At 39.9% G+C, this 19,283-nt stretch overlaps 1 protein-coding gene across 1 annotated transcript; it reads left to right on the forward strand.

Moving 5' to 3' along the window:
- The first annotated feature begins 14,782 nt into the window (after positions 1-14,782).
- LOC140202945 (hemoglobin subunit alpha-like) lies at positions 14,783-16,200 on the forward strand. The gene is made up of 3 exons (XM_072268564.1): positions 14,783-14,946; positions 15,172-15,379; positions 15,640-16,200. The coding sequence occupies exons 1-3, from the start codon at positions 14,852-14,854 to the stop codon at positions 15,763-15,765; spliced, it is 429 nt and encodes a 142-aa protein (XP_072124665.1). The 5' UTR covers positions 14,783-14,851; the 3' UTR covers positions 15,766-16,200.
- Positions 16,201-19,283: the final 3,083 nt, after the last annotated feature.

Below are 19,283 nucleotides of genomic sequence, written 5' to 3' on the forward strand. Positions count from 1 at the left end.
CTACAGGCCTCAATAGCTGACAAAGGATTGATGGCCCAATTGGAAAAGTTTAAAAACAGTTGGATAAATCTTACATTAAAAGTATGGCAGAAGGTGGTTAATTCGTGTGGAATTAATAACATGTTAAAACTCTTCAGAAGGTGTGCATATGATACCGAATTCCTTCCCAACAGAGGAGATAAAAGATTTGAACTATGGATAAAGAAAGGTCTTACAACCTACCTCTCATTTATAGATAAAAGAGTACTACAAAGTTTCTAAATCCTGCAGGACAAACATGGCCTAGAACACAATGACTTTTTTAGGTACCTTCAAGTATGAAACTATGTTAACCAGAGTTGTAGATATACAGACCTATCAACAGTAGAGTTAGAATTTTTCAAGATTCTGAATTCAGCTTGCAGTTCAATACCTAGTAAATCAGTTTCTCGATTATCTAATGCACTCTCCCATGCTAAAAATGTAAACACATTGTATATTAAAGAGAAGTGGGAGAAAGAAGCGGGGTTGGTACTTTCAGAGGAGGCTTGGGGGAAAATATGCAGCTTTCAGTGGTCCTCAACTAATTCTTTGACTTGGAGAGAACATTATTGGAAAAATATTATAAGATACTTCAAGACCCCATATCTGGAAAAATATAAAGATACAAACACGACGTGTTGGAGAAGGTGCAGTTCCAAGGAGGCAAATCATTTTCATATTTTCTGGGATTGCCCTAAATTAAGTCTATATTGGGAAAGTATTCATAGAACATTAGTTAAGGTACTTAGGTCCCAGATACCTCTGAACTTTGAGACGCTCTATTTGGGGCATGTATTGTTTCTTGAACAGAAGGAAGGTATAAAGTTGCTGCAGGCCCTCTTAGCGGCAAGTAAGAAATCAATCTCTAGAAAGTGGCTAAATCCAATACCACCTACATTAGAAGATTGGCACGAAATTATCTTGGAAATATTTAAAATGGAAAAGTTGGCTTACTCCCTGAGAATTCAAAAAGAAAAATTTTATCAAATCTGGAATAAATGGATTGAATATATAACCCCAATGCCAGCAGACTTTAGATGACTCTCCTAATGATTTATACTGCTCTTCTCATCGACACAGTAATATTGCTAATGTAAGCACCCCTAGTCTAAATGTTTACTGTTTTTGTTTTCTTGTGGAAAATAGAGAATTAATACAAGTAAAGGAAAAGATTTGGGAAAGGGATAAAAATTATAAAATTAAGTAAATAAGTACATAGGGATTGGATAATTATGTCTGGGGGCAGGAGCAAGCATGAACAAGTTAGGATATAAACACCTACAATGGTTGTTACATAGGCTTACATACAACATTTTGGACCAGTAGAAATGGTCCAGAACAGATATATAGAAACTATTATTACTATTTTTCTTAACAACTAATACCATTACTTAGCCTAATAGATTAGAATTACCACTGTACCTAATTATCTATTTAAGTGTCTAATTTCCTTTTATATCATCTCAATGTGTACTTAAGAATGTATAAATAATTATAGTTTTATACATCTAAATAAATGGAAAAGGTTATATATGTGAAAAAAGTACATGATACTTGTGAATTCCTTATGCAAATAAAAATAAAATTAAAAAAAAAAGAAACATAGAAACGTAGAAAACCTTTGGCCCACAATGCTGTGCTGAACATGTACTTACTCCAGAAATTACCTAGGGTTACCCATAGCCCTCTATTTTTCTAAGCTCCATGTACCTGTTCAAGAGTCTCTTAAAAGACCCGATTGTATCCACCTGCACCACTTTCGCCGGCAGCCCATTCCATGCACTCACCACTCTCTGCGCAAAAAACTTACCCCTGACATCTCCCCTGTATCTATTTCCAAGCACCTTAAAATTGTGCCCTCTCATGTTAGCCATTTCAGCCCTGGAAAAAAGCCTCTGACTATCCACACGATCAATGCCTCTTATCATCTTATACACCTCTGTCATGTCACCTGTCATCCTCTGTTGCTCCAAGGAGAAAAGGTCAAGTTCAGTCAACCTATTCTCATAAGGCATGCACCCCAATCCAGGCAACATCCTTGTAAATTTCTTCTGCACCCTTTCTATAGTTTCCATATCCTTCCTGTAGTGAGGTGACCAGAACTGTGCACAATACTCCAAGTGGGGTCTGACCAGGGTCCTATACAGCTGTAGTATTACCTCTCAAAGAGATTAGAACAGAAGTAGAATGAATAAAAAATAAGTTGCAATAAAAAATATGTTACCAATAAAAAATAAGTTACGAGACTCCCAGAGTTGTGGGCATTGGGCTTCCTTCCTCCAGTCTCTGGCCTCTACCTCCAGACTTGTCAACTTTGGTCTTCAATCATTTGGGCTTTCTACCTCCAGACTCAATGAGCTTTGGACTTCAACTTTTGGCTTTGTCCTCCGGTCTTTTCCAACTTCTGGGGATTGAAACCAGGACTCACTGATCACTGGCTGACCTGTGGGGCCTGGGATTTTTGCATGTCGTGCGGAAGCTGCGCCCTCTGACTGTACAATTCCTGCCCTTCACACTTGCTCGCTCTCTGTACTCACCTCAATGTTTCAACCTTCCTTGATGCTTTAATCAGCGAGATTAGTGGGAAATGGAGTCAATCATGGGCTTGTGGCCAGTCTCTAAGCTTCTAGGCCTCGAGGCTGCTCGCCTCCTGAAATCTCCTTGGTGACAGCAAAGCACCAGATTGCTCAATCAATCTTCAAACTGTAGATCACAGGCCCCAACAGAAACACACTTAAAATAAAGTGAAAGAAACAATTTTGTGGACTATCTGAAAGATGTCGCCCAAGGTAGCATTGGTAGCTGATGCCATGCTGATGAGACTGCTCAGTTTTAGTTAACTTGTTTTATGGAAAGATATCATTAAACAAGAAGATTTATGAGAATGTTGCCAGGCCTTGAAGCCTTGATTTATAGGGAGAGCTTCAAAAGGCTGGGGTTTCATTCATTGGAGTGTAAGGGACTGAGGGGTGACCTTCTAAAGGTGTATAAAATCATAAGGGGCAAAGGTAGAATGAATACAAATAGCCTTTTATCATAACAACTCAATTATGGTGTTTTATGCATTGTATAGAACAGTTTCTATTACGAACAATATATATCACCTGTCACCCATTATACTATCCTACAAGCTGATATCATTTCAAAATGCTGTCCCATCCCTGGATTAATTTTCCTTTAGACTTACTTTCCATTTGTGGTATATCTTTCTTTACAGATACAATGTTTGAGGTTATGTATATTCTGGGTTATGTTTTTCCATGAATAGAATATTTTAATGTTTTAGAAATAGGAGGAAAAAACAACAAGTATTTTGAACATTATATTACAAAGAGAGGTGACACTTTTGCATTCATTGGATAAGCTAAGTCCTGCCTATCTCTTGTTTCTCTTACATCTTGTCATTCACCAGCACCTTTAAATACTTAGAACTGAGCTTGCTGATATTTCTGAAAGATAAACCAATGTGGTTGCAAGGCACGGAAGGTATCAAAATTCAAAGATCCCACTTTGAACTTTGAACTTTACATTCTCTGAAGTTTACAGGAAATAGAGATAAATGGGAGCTTGACTGTGAATGTTGTGAGGATGTTATCTTTATTGGAAGATGCAAAACTAGGAGGCATAGTTTCACAAACACAAGAGGTTCTGCAGATGCTGGAAATCTCAAGCAACACACACAAAACTCCGAAGGAACCCAACGGGGCAAGCAACATCCACAAAAATAAATAAACAGCCAATGTTTCAGGCCAAGACCCTTAATCAGGACTGAAAAGGAAGGAGGAAGATACCAGAGTTAAAAAGTTGGCGGGAGGAGGGTGATAGGGTGAAGCCGGTGCGTTGCAAAGGTAAAAGGCTGTAGAAGAAGGAATCTGATAGGAGAGGATAGTGAACCTTGGGAGGCTGGGAGAAGGAGAACACCAGAAGGAGGTGACAGGCAGGTAACAAGAAGAGGTAAGAGGCCAGAATGGAGAATAGAGGAAGAAGGAAAGGAGAGGGGGAGAAAAGAGAGAAAATTAAATGACCAGAAGGAGAATTCGATGTTCATGCCATCAGGTTGGACCATAAAACCATGAGACATAAGAGCAGAATTAGGCCATTCAACCATCGAGTTTGTTCTGACAATCCATCATGGTTGATTTATTATCCCTTTCACTATTCTCCTGCCTTCTCCTTAAAACCCTTGATGCCCTGACTAATCAAGAACCTATCAACCTCTGCTTTAAAATTAGCCAATGACTTGGCCTCCACAGCTGTCTGTGGCAATGAATTATGCAGATTCACTACACTCTGGCTAAAGAAATTCCTCTTCCTCTCTGTTCTAAATGGACGTCCCTACGTTCTGAACCTGTACCCTCTGGTCTGAAACTCACCCACTAAAGGAAACATCCTCCCACATCCACTCTATCTCAGCCTTTCAATTTTCAATAGGTTTCAATGATACTCTTTGAGAGCCATCAAACGCCCCTTACAATCCAAGAATCATTGTCATGAACCTTCTCTGAACCTTCTCCAATGCCAGCATGTTTCTTCTTTGATATGGAGCCCAAAACTGCTCATAATTCTCCAAGTGTGGTGTTATGTATTTGTGAATATTTTGACCTTACAGGATGCTGTCACGCTTCCCTGTGTGTTACATACTCAACATAATGTGAAAGGCCATTCTGGGTAGATGATTTATAGGTAACACAAAGAGCTGCTCATTTTTTCCTCACCACTCCGTCTCTTGAGTGTGCTATTCACAGCTACCTGACTGCCAGTACCACAAACATAACAACTGACGACAAGGTGACAGCTCCTCACATGACCTTTATTACTTTGTTTGCTCTGGCAAGAAAAGTCCAAATGAAAGAAAAGTGGGTGATTGAAAAGGAGACGCCATAGACCATGAGAAGCGTGGTGAGTGAACAGCCGCAGGAAGTTGGTGTGTAAAGAATCCAGGAGAGAGAACGAGAATGGGATGGTCAAATAAAACAAATAAGAATGAGAGAGGGGTTTGCATTGGCAAACCAGATTTCAGTTGATATTCATGTTCCAACTTTTCTGACTGTGATGAGTGCAAAAACATTTAATTTATTACTCAGTCTAGTGCAACCTGCGAAGCCTGGCGAACAACCCTATGAGGACATAGTTAAAATCTTAAAGGACCACTCACCTAAACCTTTGATTATTGCTGAGAGGTTTAGATTTCATTAAAAGAATCAAGAGGAAGGCGAGTCTATTTTCTGGTTTGTGGCGGTGCTAAAGCAATTATCTGAAGGCTGTGATTTTGGGCAGTTGCTGAAATGTCACGGTACATGATAGACTCATATGTGGTCTGTGTAGTGAGGCAATTCAGAAACATTTGCATTCAAAAGACAGACAAACATTGCAGAAGGTAATTGAGATTAGTACTTCTATGGAGATGGCAATTAAAGAAGCACAGCCATTAAGCGCATCTTCTCAAGTTTAGAAAGTTTCTACTTACTTTACGAAAAAAACACCTATTAGCAATCAGTGTTATCATAGTGGCAAAACTGGGCATTCAGAAAAAGAATGCTGGTACAAGGATTTAGATTGCCAAAGCTGTGGCAAAGGGGGACATAACTAACACACCTGTAAAAGGAAAAGACATTGTCAACCAAAAACACTATCAAGAAAAACAACTTTTGGGAAACCAGAAAGAAACATTTGAACAAGATTGAGCATACTGAGGACAGATTGAGTGACTGAAGAAGTATGAATCTGTGGTTGAAGAAACTTTGCATGTTTCATCCGTTTCAGGACACATGGGTGATCCCATGTTTGCATAGGCCACATTGATGGTACAGGTGGACACAAGTACCAATATGTAAAGCAGAGACCAGCATATCTTTCGGAAAATATATGATAGTGAATGCATCTAGGTGTCATGTGATTAATGCCTCCAAAAGGCGACAATCTGGAAGCCCATTGCAAAACAAAGAGAATGAAAATATTTGTGGGTTGGGTTGCCAGTGGAAATTTAGAAATTGGCACCTTTGATCGGGATGGCAATGACAAAGGCTTTCATGACGATCTGTGGCTAAGATCTGCCACTCTCACAATGTGAACTCACCTCTGTGAACTTCCATTGTGGATGCTGTTTGCTTACTTTTATTGCTTGCATGCTTTTATTTTATTTCTGCACGTTGGGTGTTCAATAGTCTTCTTTGTCTTATAGCTGCCTGTGATAAGATGAATCTCTATATAAAGCATACATACCTTTACTTTGACAGAGATGCTAGAGAAGGAAGGGGAGAAGACTACAAGGAAAAGCACTTCAGGAGAGTGTTTGTTGATGAGGAATGTGTCTTTGGTGAGCAGAGACAATGTGATATCTATACTGAAGAGGAACCAGAATGCTTTTTCTATTGGCCCCACTGGTCATGGTCCGGTCCGTGAAGTCCGCGTTCCGGTTCACGGTCCGGTTCGTGGACCCTGGACTCCGGGTCTTCCAGCTGTCCCTTGTTTCAGTTGGGCTTAATCATAGGCACCTGATGCTCGTCTTGGTGCTGGGAATATAAGTGGTCCTGGGTTTGAGTGTGGTTGCTGGATTGGTTTTAGGTTGATGTGAGGTGATAAGGTTCAGCTGTTGTGAGTAGAAAATGAGAGGGAGGGATGGAGGGATAGAGAGAGAGAGAGAGAGAGAGGAAAAAAAGAAAAAACAACCAACTAACCTGTTGAAGGAAGGTTTTGGTGAGAATGGAAGTGAACTAGAGATGGAGGTTGGTGGGAAAGAGGAATGGAATGGAAAGAGGAAGAAAAGAAAGCAGAGGTATGGGATATCAAACTCTGAGGAATCAGCAGATGATCAAAACAGGACAGCAAAATAATGGAAAAAAGATGAGACTAAAGCATTTATAAAACTAAGTGAAGACGGGGCCTCTTTTGGTGATTGGAACCTGATTTGTTTGATGAAGATGCTCAACAAAATTATAGGTGAGGTTAAAGGAGCAAAGATTTATGAAATGGATTGCTATTAGTGATTTGTTGGGATAGTGCTCAGCAAGGCAAAGTGATAAGATTATGTAAAATAGATGGCACAGAAGTCCAATGCTCAATACCCAAAAATAGAAAGTGGACTAGAGGAGTTATTTTGGGGATACCAACAAAAGTTACTATGGATGAGATTAAACGGAATATAAAAGAAGCAAAAATTATTGAGGCCAAACGTTTGAAAGTTACAAGAAATGGGAAAAAGTGTGATATTTTTTAATTTAATGATTAACTTTGATGAAGAGAGATTGCTGACTAACATTTACTTAGGGTATATGTGTTATGTGGTTGGAGTATATATACCACTGCCTTTAAGATGCTATAAATGTCAGAAATTTGGGCTAATAAATGAGGTCTCAGGATTTCTGCTTCTAAGTCCAAATACATGATTTTTGGCTTTAGAAGAAAGATTCCTGATTGTGAATTGTGTCTATATGATTCTCCACTAGAAAGAGTCAAGGTATTCAAGTTTTTAGGTGTCTGGTTTGATGAAAGACTTACTTGGAGGGTTCATACAGAGAAACAATTGGAAAGTAAGAAAGTTTTAAATGTTATGAGAAGTATTGCTGGATGCGACTAGGGAGCAGGGCGGGAAACTATGTACTTAATATACCTAGCTATGATTAGATCAATTATAGAATATGGTTGTCTTGCTTATGGTTCCGCTGCTATGGCAGTGCTTGGAAAACTAGACACTGTACAGTCCAAAGCACTTAGACTCTGTTGTGGAGCTTTTAGAACAACATTAGTCCCGGCATTACGTGTGGAGATGGGAGAAGTGCCTCTACATTTAAGACGAATTCAGTTGGGCCTGCAGTATTGGGTAAAACTAAATGGATTCAGTCACAGCTGTCCATCAAAGTGTCTTTTTCAGGGGAAATCAGAGAGCCAAAGTAAAATTAAAAGATACCTATTTTTAGATTTGGATAATAACTGGGCTGTGAAATTGAAACTGATTGAGATTCCAGAACCAGAAGTAGACCTATTCCTCCTTTTTCAGCTTCAAGGAAGCAGTGCAATTTCATTAGCGTTGATCACAAATGAATATTTAAATAATAAATGGGGATCTTATCTGAAGATTTTTACTGATGGCTCTGTGGACCCAGAGAGCAGTAGGGCAGGATTTGGGATGTATGTGTCTCAACTTGGAGTTAAGATTGGTCACTGGGTTTCAGATGAGGTTTCTGTCTTTGCAACAGAATTTTTAGCAATCCTCTGGGCCTTATGGTGGATAGAAGACTCTCGACCACATAGGGTTATCATCTGTTGGAATTCTGCTGCTGCCTTAGAGTCTATAAAAGGGAGTAAATCGAAAGCTCATCCTGACATAGTTATTGAGATTCTCTTAGTGCTGTTTAGAGTAGGGAAGATGGGTTGTGCAGTTAGATTTTCATGGATACCAGGGCATGGTGGGGTGGAGGGAAATGAAATTGTGGATGTTATTGCAAAGTCTTCCTTACAGAGCAGGCAAGTAGAAATTAGAGTTCCCCTAGGCAGAGCAGAATTAAGTAGGATTAAAAAAGGTATAGAGAAGAAGTGGCAGGAGGATTGGAAAAATGAATTAAGGGGCAGGCATTATTTATCTCGTCACTCACTAGTTTAAAAAGGTCTCAGACTGTTACTTAAGTCATAGAGATATCGTGAAATTTACAAGACTTAGGTAGGGGCATTGTGGGCTAAATTATTATTTAAAGATAATAGGAAAACATTCTACTGGATTATGTGACTGTGGTAGTCCAGAGACAGTCCAGCATGTTTTGCTGAGCTGTAATCGATACAAAATTGAAAGAAGCATGTTGTTCAAGAGGCTATCTGGCTTAAATTTATTTTGGTTTTCTATTAAATCTTTGTTTGGCCGTCAAGAGAATCAAAATCTGATTGAAGAGTCTATTGTTCAGTTTATACGTGAGACTGGGTTGTATTCGAGAATTTGAGTTCCTTGAAGTTCTATAATTAATTATACATCCTGTGGAGGGCTGTAATACGCCTAGATGCGTCTAAACAGCTGGAAATAGAAGAAGTGTAGTTGCTGTGTTTTGCTAGTGACTGGAAAATGGCAGAGAGAGAGAATATCAAGGAAAGAACCAAGCTGTTGAAGGAAGTTTTTGGCGAGAGTGGAAGTGAACTAGAGATGGAGGTTGATGGGAAAGAGGAAGAAAAGAAAGCAGAGGTACGGGATATCAAACTCTGAGGAGTCAGTAGATGATCAAAACAGGACAGCAAAACAATGGAAAGATGAGATTAAAGCAATTATAAAACTAAGTGAAGATGGGGCCTCTTTTGGTGATTGGAACCCGATTCGTTTGATGAAGATGCTCAACAAAATTATAGGTGAGGTTAAAGGAGCAAAGATTTATGAAATGGATCGCTACTAGTGATTTGTTGGGTTAGTACTCAGCAAGGCAAAGTGATAAGATTATGTAAAATAGACGGCAAAGAAGTACAATGCTCAATACCCAACAATAGAAAGTGGAGTAGAGGAGTTATTTCGGGAATACCAACGAAAGTCACTATAGATGAGATTAAACAGAGCATAGAAGGAGCAAAAATACTTGAGGCCAAATGTTTGAGAGTTACAAGAAACGGGAAAAAGTGTGATAGTTTATCGGTAATGATTACCTTTGATGAAGAGAGATTGCCAACTAACATTTACTTAGGGTGTATGTGTTATGTGGTTAGAATATATATGCCACCGCCTTCAGAAATTCAGGCACATTGCGGCGGTCTGCAGAGGAAAACAAAGATGTGGGAGATGCACTGGAGAACATGAATATGGGAAATGTGAAGCAGGAGCTAGGCTGGAATTCTGCAATTGTGGTGAGGAACACAGCGCAGCTTATCGAGGGTGCATTTATAGCAAGAAGATGGCTGAGATACAATACGTAAAAATAACTCAAGGAATCAGTTATGCAGAGACAGTGAAAGAATTTGATGGAAAAAAAGGCTGTCAAGCAAACAGGGAATAATAAACTGGTGAATTGTGAGAGCTGTAATATGAAAAATAAGGATACACTATTAATGAGTAGAAAGGATTTCATGCTTTTTATGGTGGATGCAATTAATTGTTCAGCGCAAACAAGCAAAAGAACTGGGAAAATTAAAATTATCGTCAAGTCTGCGGAAAAGTATCTTGGTATTAAAGGGATTATGTGGGAAGAAGTCAAAGAAACGCTGAATGGAGGATCCAACAGTTCACAGGAAGAGGAGATGGAATCTTAATGGCAGTATATTTAGCGCAAATGGTCAAGAATTTAAGAAATGTTTCAGAACTTAGATTAGATTATGAAGACACGTAGTCCTCTTTTATTGTCATTTAGTAATGCATGCATTAAGAAATGATACAATAGTTCCTCCGGTGTGATATCACAAAACACAGGACAGACCAAGACTGAAAAAACTGACAAAATCACATAATTATAACATATAGTTACAACAGTGGAACAATACCTGATGAAGAAGTCTATAAGCACAGTGAAGTTCAAAGTCTCTCAAATGTCCCACATCTCACGCAGATGGGAGAAGGAAGAAAAACTCTCCCTGCCAGGCTGACCACGGTCTGACTCTGAGTCATCCAAAATCTTCAAGCTCTGATCAGCTCTCTGACACCGAGTACTGAGCGCCATCTCTGTCCGAACGATTCGACCTCCTTCTCCATCGCCAAAAGCAGACAAGGCCGGGGATTTTGAGGCCTACCCTCCGAAAAATTCCCAACCACGCAGTAATAACAGCAGCGAATGAGTGTTTCAGAAATGTCCTCAGATTTTATGGTTGAAGCCCAAGGTAAATGTGCAGAACTCCAACAACAAGTAGAAGTACCTGACAAGAACAATGGTGAGTTGGAAAGAGATTGGAAAATGGAGGAAATTATTATAGGGATACAAAAGGAAAAGTAATTTGTTGCAAAGTGAATTATCTACATTCAGATTATAAAATGAAAACATGGAAACAAATGAAGAAGAACTCCGAGAACTCAGTAAACAACTGCAGGCTACGATCCAAGAAAAGGAAAACCTGAGAAAGCAGAAAGACTTGGAAAAACAGCAATTTTAAAAGTATAACGTGCGATAATTACTATTCTTTAACAAGACAATTTTAGTCCTACAAGTGATGTAGATGAAATCAATGTAATTGAGGTAATGCAACTGCATGAAAACATGTGACAAAATTAGGGAAGAATAGTAGTTTGCAGCATTCTCTAATGAGCGCATTAAGCATTCACGAGGAATTGCAACTACAGAGTGATGCTAATAGAGAACTGCAGGCTAAACTAGATTGTCTAAAGTAGAGAACTCCAGGACATATTTGGTTGGAACACGAAGTCTAGCAGGTGGCGATAATGGATTGAAAACTGGTTGCCAACGGCCATAAAACAAAGGTGTGGTTGCTGGTTTGTCTTGTCTGTATCCCGTCCTCGCCTCCATGGGGTAAGTCAGGCCGGCTTCGCTGTTACCCTGCGGTTGGATCTGTCCCTTCCTTGCCTCTGTTGGGTAAGCCATGCCATCTTTGCCATTACCCTGAGGCTGGACTGTTCCCTTCCCTTCCTTCTGGAGCCTTGCCTGCAACCTGGTCAAATTCTACCACCGGAGTGGGACCGAAGCCTTGCTGTGTCAAGATAAGGAACTGTCTATCATTGAGTTGAAACTGTCTCTGTGTCCATGCCTTCGCTAGGTAGGTCCAGCCGTTTGCTGCTACCTATTGTTAAGAAACGTCTCTGTGTCCATGCCTCCGCTAGGTAGGTCCAGCCATTTGCCACTACCTAGTGTTGAGAACTGTCTCGTCGTGTCCAGCATTCTGTGTAGAGTCCTGGCACCAAGCCCTATTCCCAAGGAGGGGTCTTGGATCTATGTTCCGTGTACGAGTCCCGGCCCCTAAGTCCTGTTCCCAAGGAGGGGTCCTGGCTCTGTGTTCCATGTCCCTGTGTTCCTGTCTCTCAAGTCCAAGGCTCCGTGTTCCTGTGCTCTAGACCAAGGCTCTGTGTTCCTGTCCTCCCCAAGACCAAGGCTCTGTGTTCTGCGTTCCTGTCATCCCAAGACCAAGCTTCCAAGGTTCCTGTTGTCCCAAGTCCAAGGCTCAGCTGTCCTGAGTACCAAGTCAAGGGTCCATGTGCCTCGTCCTGTGCTGGAGTTCCCTCATCTTGCCCAGGAGTCTCTTGTTCTGTCCTGTAGCCTCACCTAGTCCTGTCTCCCAAGACCACATCATGTCTTTGCCTAGTTCCGGAGTCCGAGCCCAAGTCAAGACCCATGTTCTGGGTCCTTGTCCAGTCCCTGGCTCGGAGTCCAAACCCAAGCCTCGTCATGTCCTCGCCATGAAGTACCCAAGAGACTCTAACTACATCTGGTCCTGAACAAATACAAAAAAAAGGATAAGATTGCTTTTAATAAACTAGTTAAAAGTATGAAGACAGGTGGAACTTTGCAATCAAACCCCCCCCAAAATTCTACCGCCCCCTGTAATGTAGCCTCCATCCCCAGATGTCCCAGGTGACCTGCTTGTCAGTCAGGATCATATACATCAGTTCTGAATCAGCAAGGCCATTCATCCCCCATCCCCTGTGCTCTCTGAGGTTCCTCCTACTGACAATGTAGTACCCAAGCCAAGATATATACACACACCACCAAGAGATAAAATGCCTTTGGTGTTATCCCCCCAGTTGCCAGTACCTCAAGTTGCCTCCAAATAGATTGAATCTCCAGCTTAGTGACTAACTCTCAACTCATGGCACAGGATGATTCCTAGGGTTCTGTCTGGAAATAGAGGCAGTCTATTTTTTCCTTTGTTGGGAAAAAAATGTTCTTTGTTTGTTGATTTTGATGATTACAATGTCAAATATTAATTGTTCAGCAGCTGGTCTGTGAAGGGGGACAAAGCATTAAAATAAGGAGGGGACATGTTATGCATTCATGTATATTTTGTCCCTTACGACTTGTTGTCAAGCTTCCCTGTGTGTTACGTACTGAATGTAATGTGAAAGGGCATTCTGGGTAGATGGCTTACAAGTAAAATAAACAGCGGCACATTTGTTCCTCACCTCTCCATTTCTCGTGTGTGTTACTCATGAACACCCAGCTTCCCACGAACATAACATGTGGTCTGACCAAAGCTTTATAAAGCGTCAGTATTACATCCTTGCTCCTGTATTCTAGTCTTTTCAAATTGAATGCAAGCATTGACTTCCCTTCTTTACCACCAACTCAACCTGCAAGTTAACCTGTAGGGAATCCTGCACAAGGACTCCCAACTCCCTTTTTAAACTTTGATTTTTGAGTTTTCTCTTCGTTGGAGCCTAAACCCTGAAAGTGTCCTGAGGTTTAGTTTCACAAAACAGGTTTAGCCACTTCAACAGTGAGATGATGGGAAATTTCTTCTCTTTGTGGTTGTGGCTGTTTGGAATACTCTACCTCAGTGTACTGTGGGTGTTGAGTTCATGTTGATTGGACTCAACACTGGGGATTGGTAGATAATTAGACTGTAATAGATCCAAGGATATGATGATCCAGCAAAAAAGTGGAGTTGAGGTCATCGAGCAGATCAACTAAGTTTTTACTGAATGAAGAGGTCATCTCAAAGGCTGAGTGGCTAAATCTTCATTCATTTCTTACGTTCACATCATGAAAGTCTATTACTGAAATGACAAAATTCCATCCAAAATGTTGTTGAAATAATAAATTCCACCCACCATATGCTAATAACATTCAGTTAAGTATTAGAATATCTTTACTCCATGTAAAATATATTCACTAGACATTGTTAAATCATTATTACATACAATTTCAGGCCAATCGCAAAATTATTTTAAATAAATATGGAAATAAAATGTTTTAAAATAGATTTCTTAAAATAATCAGTTTTATATATTTCTCAGAGAGGAGTGATACATTAGATACAATGGCATACAACGTTGTATTTCTTTGCAACTCTGCTGACTCTTCCACTGCTTCTGCTCAGTCACACTAGTTATTTGATGTCTGGCAATGAATGAAAGAAATTTTGCTCCAAATGAGCTTTAGGAAGGATTAAAAATCATTTGCTTTGGCTGCATAATTCTGATATCTGAACCCATCTTCATCGGTCTCCCTTTAACTGTTTGATCATGTCTGTAAACTCAAACCTGAGCTGAGTTTTCTTCTCTAAATGTGCTTGTAACATCAGCTCAGTTCTCCCATGTCTATGTAATTCCAGTCCAATATTCCAAAGTTGCTCTGGCCACCCTCACCTCTTACACCTTCAATAGACTTGAGCATAACCAAATCCTTCAGTTGTATGCTAATACACATTACGTGATTCCACACCAACACACTTCCTGGTCCAGTATGGTTACATTATCATTCATTTTGCCCAGTCAGTTTCTGTGCAGTGTACACAGCAGGCACCTTGTGAATTTTGGAAAACCAAGTCTCCCTGCACACTGAGATTAGACAGTTGTGAAATAAAAAGACTAAAGGTGAGGAGGATGAATTTGAATGGGTGAATTCAATGTAAGAACAATAAAATGAAGTAAACTTATTATATCACGGTTAGTTTGAAAACACATAGATAAATGAATTTTTATCCACATTTACTGACAACTTTTTGTCTAGATTTTAGCAAGAGCGCTTCAAATGAAATATACGAAGGTGGTGTTTAGCCTTTAGGAAACAGGATATCTTTGCTGACAGTTGTATCTGAACCAGACAACTAGCTCTCTATCCGCTATTGCCTCTTATCATTATATTACAAAGGACCCAATGGGGTGGAGAGGGTGTGAATCTGTGTGAATTGCAATAAATATGGACACACCAAGCCAGAGGCATCTCCTGGTTATTGAGAGATCTGAAAAAGTGAAAACTCAGCAACAATGGTACTCTCTGACAGCATGAGAAGGGTTATAGAAGAACTTGGCAGCCACATAAGGACAAATGCTGAAGCTTGGGGTGCAGATGCTTTAGCCAGGTAATTTTCTTAGATTCATAGTATAATTAATGCATTTTCAGCTATTATTTGTAATCATTAACATGTCTGCATTTCCCTATACAAAGACATTCTCTGCATAGAATTGAAGATTTTCCAAAATCATGTGATTGCTGGTCTGAAGAAAAATGAAATTTAATTCTAGGTGAGGTGTAGTGTATATTGTGTCTGCAAATAATTTCTGCCTTCACTGTCCTGTTTCTGAAGGTTGTTTCAGCTCTGTCCTCAAACTAAGATGTACTTCAAGAAATTCGATGGCTTCAAAGCAAGTGATTCATGTGTCAAAATGCATGGTTATGTTGTAATGACAGCTGTGGCAGATGCAACCCGTAACTTGGACAACCTGAGTAATCACCTGAAACCTCTTGCCAAGGAACATGGTGAAGTAATACATGTGGAACCTCCTAACTTTTTTGTATGTAACAATTTTACAGAATCTTCCTCATTGTCATAACACAAACTATGATATTGTAATTAGATCAGCAACTCTGAACTTTCTAATTTATTTAGTTGAAATTTCAGCAGCCTGGAAGTATCATCTTGATCAGCTTAGCTGGGAATATTTTGTCCTGTTACACTATACATAGGAAAGCAGTCAAAGTACAAACAATTAACACATGTTTAATGTATAAAATCACATGTTGAGATTATGTTATTTATTTTTCACTTTTCCAGGTGTTCTCTAAGTGTATCACAGTTACCCTGGCCATTCACTTGCCTGCGTTCACCCCTGCAACCCACAATGCACTCGACAAATTCCTTGAGTTGCTTTCATATGAATTGAGCTCCATGTACCGTTAAAGACACTATCAATAAACCATGGTGAATGACAGCAAGATCATCACTTAAATCTTAAATCTCCTCCTGCATGTTTTCTCAAGCTGTCTGCTAATAAATCATTAGTCCTGTAAGCACACATAATGTGTTTGCTTTTGCTCCTGTTCTTTAATTAATTCCACATTTTGGCATTGATTAATTGTTATAACTGGTAAACTGGACTAAATAAACATTCAACACGCGTCAAAGTTGCTGGTGAACGCAGCAGGCCAGGCAGCATCTCTAGGAAGAGGTACAGTCGATGTTTCAGGCTGAGACCCTTCGTCAGGACTAACTGAAGGAAGAGTTAGTAAGAGATTGAATTGAATTTCCAGCATCTGCACGTGTTGCTTGAATTTCCAGCATCTGCAGAATTCCTGTTGTTTGTATTGTGTAAATAAACATTCACTTTTATCAATGCTTTATCGTTTGCTGTGGCTGATTTATTATGTATACCCAATTTCAGAAAAATACCTGTCGGATTTGTCGGTTAGCAAGAACACAAACAATACTGCAGGGTCTGTTTACCTCTATCACTAGATAACAAAAAAGAGGAGAAAGAACTTGGACAAAAAACCATTTAGCCAACAAATGTCTGTTTGCATAATAGTTACTTACACCCCCCCCCCCCATATGTATGTGAACGAGGCTCTCCGCAGAAATTTTTAAAAAGCAAACATCTGAAATTAGACATTAAAATCTTTCCATATAGCTTTTATGCATTCAGCAACATATGTTAAGACTCTACTTGAGCCAAGTTTTACAAATTAAATATAAAGAATTTGTTTTAAAAAACATAGTTAATAATGCAATTTGAAATACAAATTAAAAAAAATTAAATATCCAGTGGTAACTAAGAGATCCTGGAAATCCATTGCAAGATACGAGGTAGAAAATTGCAAACAAAATACTTGCGTTATATTGAGCTATTCTGTTCACAGAAAATATTGTGGCAGACTTAATCAAGAACCAATTAGTTGGTTCACTGTGAGTAAAAATAGAGTCCTACAGCCATATTGGTTTTGAGAAATGGTATTCTGCATGGATCAGTGATGAACCATTGTAGTTTGCAATTTACATTATTGATTTTAATTTTAGATTTGAAAATAAGAATTCTAAATTTTTGAATGATATGGAATTGTGGACGATATCAATTCTGAGAAAGACACAGAGATGGGAGATAGTACTTTTTGGCAGGAAGAATTTAGATGTTACTCAAAACTTGTAAAATATAAGCATCAGTGGCTGGAGAATCAAACAGATGCACTTATCTACAAACAAAAGAAAGTCTGCAGATGCTGGAAATCCGAGCAGCACACACAAAATGCTGAAGGAGCTTAGCAGGCCAGGTAGCATCTATGGAAAAAAAAGTACAGTTGAAGTTTCGGACCAAAACCCTTACACAGGACTTGTTATCTAAATTGTTCCACACATTAGCATAGCCATAAATGTAACCAAATATGGCTATTTATTCAGTGAGTTGCTGCGGTGCCTCCTGTAAATGGTAGAAACTGCTACATCTATGGTGGCAGTAAATGGTTGTGGATGTGGTGCCTATTAAGCAGGCTGTTGTGGTTTGTATGGCATCAAGTTTCTTCATTTGTGGAAAGTACTGCATTACAGTCCTGACATGATAGTTGTGGAGGGTGGGTAGGCTTTGAGTGTGAGGAGGTGAGTTTACTGTCCAATAAAAATTTACTAATCATCCCACCTACATTCTTATGCAAATCATTAATATAGATGTCAAACAATAAGGGATCAACTTGAGGTGTCTGCAACACAGCACTGTCCACAGACCTCTAATCTGAAAAAAAACACCTCTCACTACTGACTTCTGCCTCTTGCTACCTAGCTGATCTAGTATCTAAGTGGCTCGCTCATCCTGGATTCTATGTGTTCTAAACTTCTTGAGCAGCCTACCGAATGGACCTTTTGAAAGGCCTTACTAAAATTTATGTAGGCCAGGGGTTCCCAATCTTTTTTATGCCATGGACCAATACCATTAAGCAAGGGGTCTGGGGACCCCAGATTGGGAACCCTTGATGTAGGCAATGCTTGGCACACTGCCCTTTTTAGTCTTCTTGGTCATCTACACAAAAAAAAAGACAAATTTGTGAGAACTGGTTTGCCATGCAAGAAGTCTTGGTGATTATCCTTAACTCATCCATTCTTTTCCAAATGTAAGTAACCTTGTTTCTCAGAATCCCTCTGAGTAACTGTCCCACTCTTCGTTTAAGGTTCAAGTGCCATAATGTATTAGCTTATTCTACTGGCCCTCCTTAAGTAAAAGGACAGCATTAGCCATTCTCCAGTCTTCCCAGTCACTCTGCTGTGGGTATTAAAGAAACAATGATCTCTGCCATGGTCCTAGCAATTCTCTCCATTGCTTCCCACAATATACTAGGTTCAAAGTTGAAAGTTCAAAGTGAATTTATTATCAAAGTACATATGTGTCACCATATGCTACATTGAGATTCATTTTCTTGCAAGCATTCACAGTAGCACAAAGAATTACTGTGATGGACATTCACTTTTCAGGGCCCAAGAGGCTTATTGCCAACTTCAGCTATTTAGCATAGCAGCATGACCTTTCCTCATGAACAGAATTGGTTGTGACAAAGTTAAACTTCTAACCATATTCATTGTTCAGCTTGTTGTGAACAAGAACCAGTCTTCAGTACTTAATGTAAATTTCTTGAACTAACCAGTTTGGAATTAAAAGGACAGCTTTGCAAACAGTGTTACAGAGCACAGGTTGCTGGCCCAGAGAGGAGGTTGGTTGTGTCATTTGCGAAGTGAAGTGACAATGAGTCTTCTCGTCTGCATTTGCTAAAGGTGGGACAACGGGGTCTTGTTAATTGGCCTACATAAAATAGGCAACTACAGCCTCTTCCCACACTGCCCCCTGTGGAAATGCCATTCCCTTTTTTCAGTTCCTTTATCTCCACTGCAGCTATTCTCAGGACGACGTTTTCCTTTCCAAGCGTTCAGGGATGTCCTCCTTCTTTGTGGATCAGTGTTTCTCTTCCTCCACCGTTGAATGCCCTCATATGTATTTCCTCAATTTCCTGAATGTCTGCCCTCACCCACATCTTCCTGTTGCCTTAACAGGGATCGAGTTTCTGTGTCCCCGTCTGCCACCCCATGAGTCTCTGTGTTAAGCATATCAGTTTCCAGGATTCTCCCACCAAAAACATTGTTACTTCCCCTCCAGTCTGTTTTCCCTCTGTAATTCACTTGTCCTTTTGCCCCACCCCACTGTTCTCCCTGCTGACACCCATCCCTGCAGGCAGAAGCAGTGTTACATCTGCTCATTCACCCCCCTCCCACCTCCATTTGGCGACCCAGGCAGTCCTTCCAGGCGAAGCAACACTTCACTCGTGAATCTTTTGGGGTCATCTGCTTGGGGAACTGCATTGTTGAGCACCCTCGTTCTCTCTGAAAGAACTGGGATTTCTGGTGGTGAACCATTTTAACTCCAGTTCCCATTTCCATTCTGACAT

The sequence above is a fragment of the Mobula birostris genome, chromosome 9 (assembly GCF_030028105.1).
Source record: "Mobula birostris isolate sMobBir1 chromosome 9, sMobBir1.hap1, whole genome shotgun sequence".
NCBI lineage: Eukaryota > Metazoa > Chordata > Chondrichthyes > Myliobatiformes > Myliobatidae > Mobula > Mobula birostris.

What these genes read in the sequence shown, in the direction of transcription:
- LOC140202945 (XM_072268564.1), top strand. Translation starts at nt 14,852, where the DNA reads ATGGTACTCTCTGACAGCATGAGAAGGGTTATAGAAGAACTTGGCAGC. An exon ending in GGTGCAGATGCTTTAGCCAG is followed by an intron (nt 14,947 to 15,171) that starts GTAATTTTCTTA and finishes CTGTTTCTGAAG; the next exon opens with GTTGTTTCAGCTCTGTCCTC. An exon ending in TGGAACCTCCTAACTTTTTT is followed by an intron (nt 15,380 to 15,639) that starts GTATGTAACAAT and finishes TCACTTTTCCAG; the next exon opens with GTGTTCTCTAAGTGTATCAC.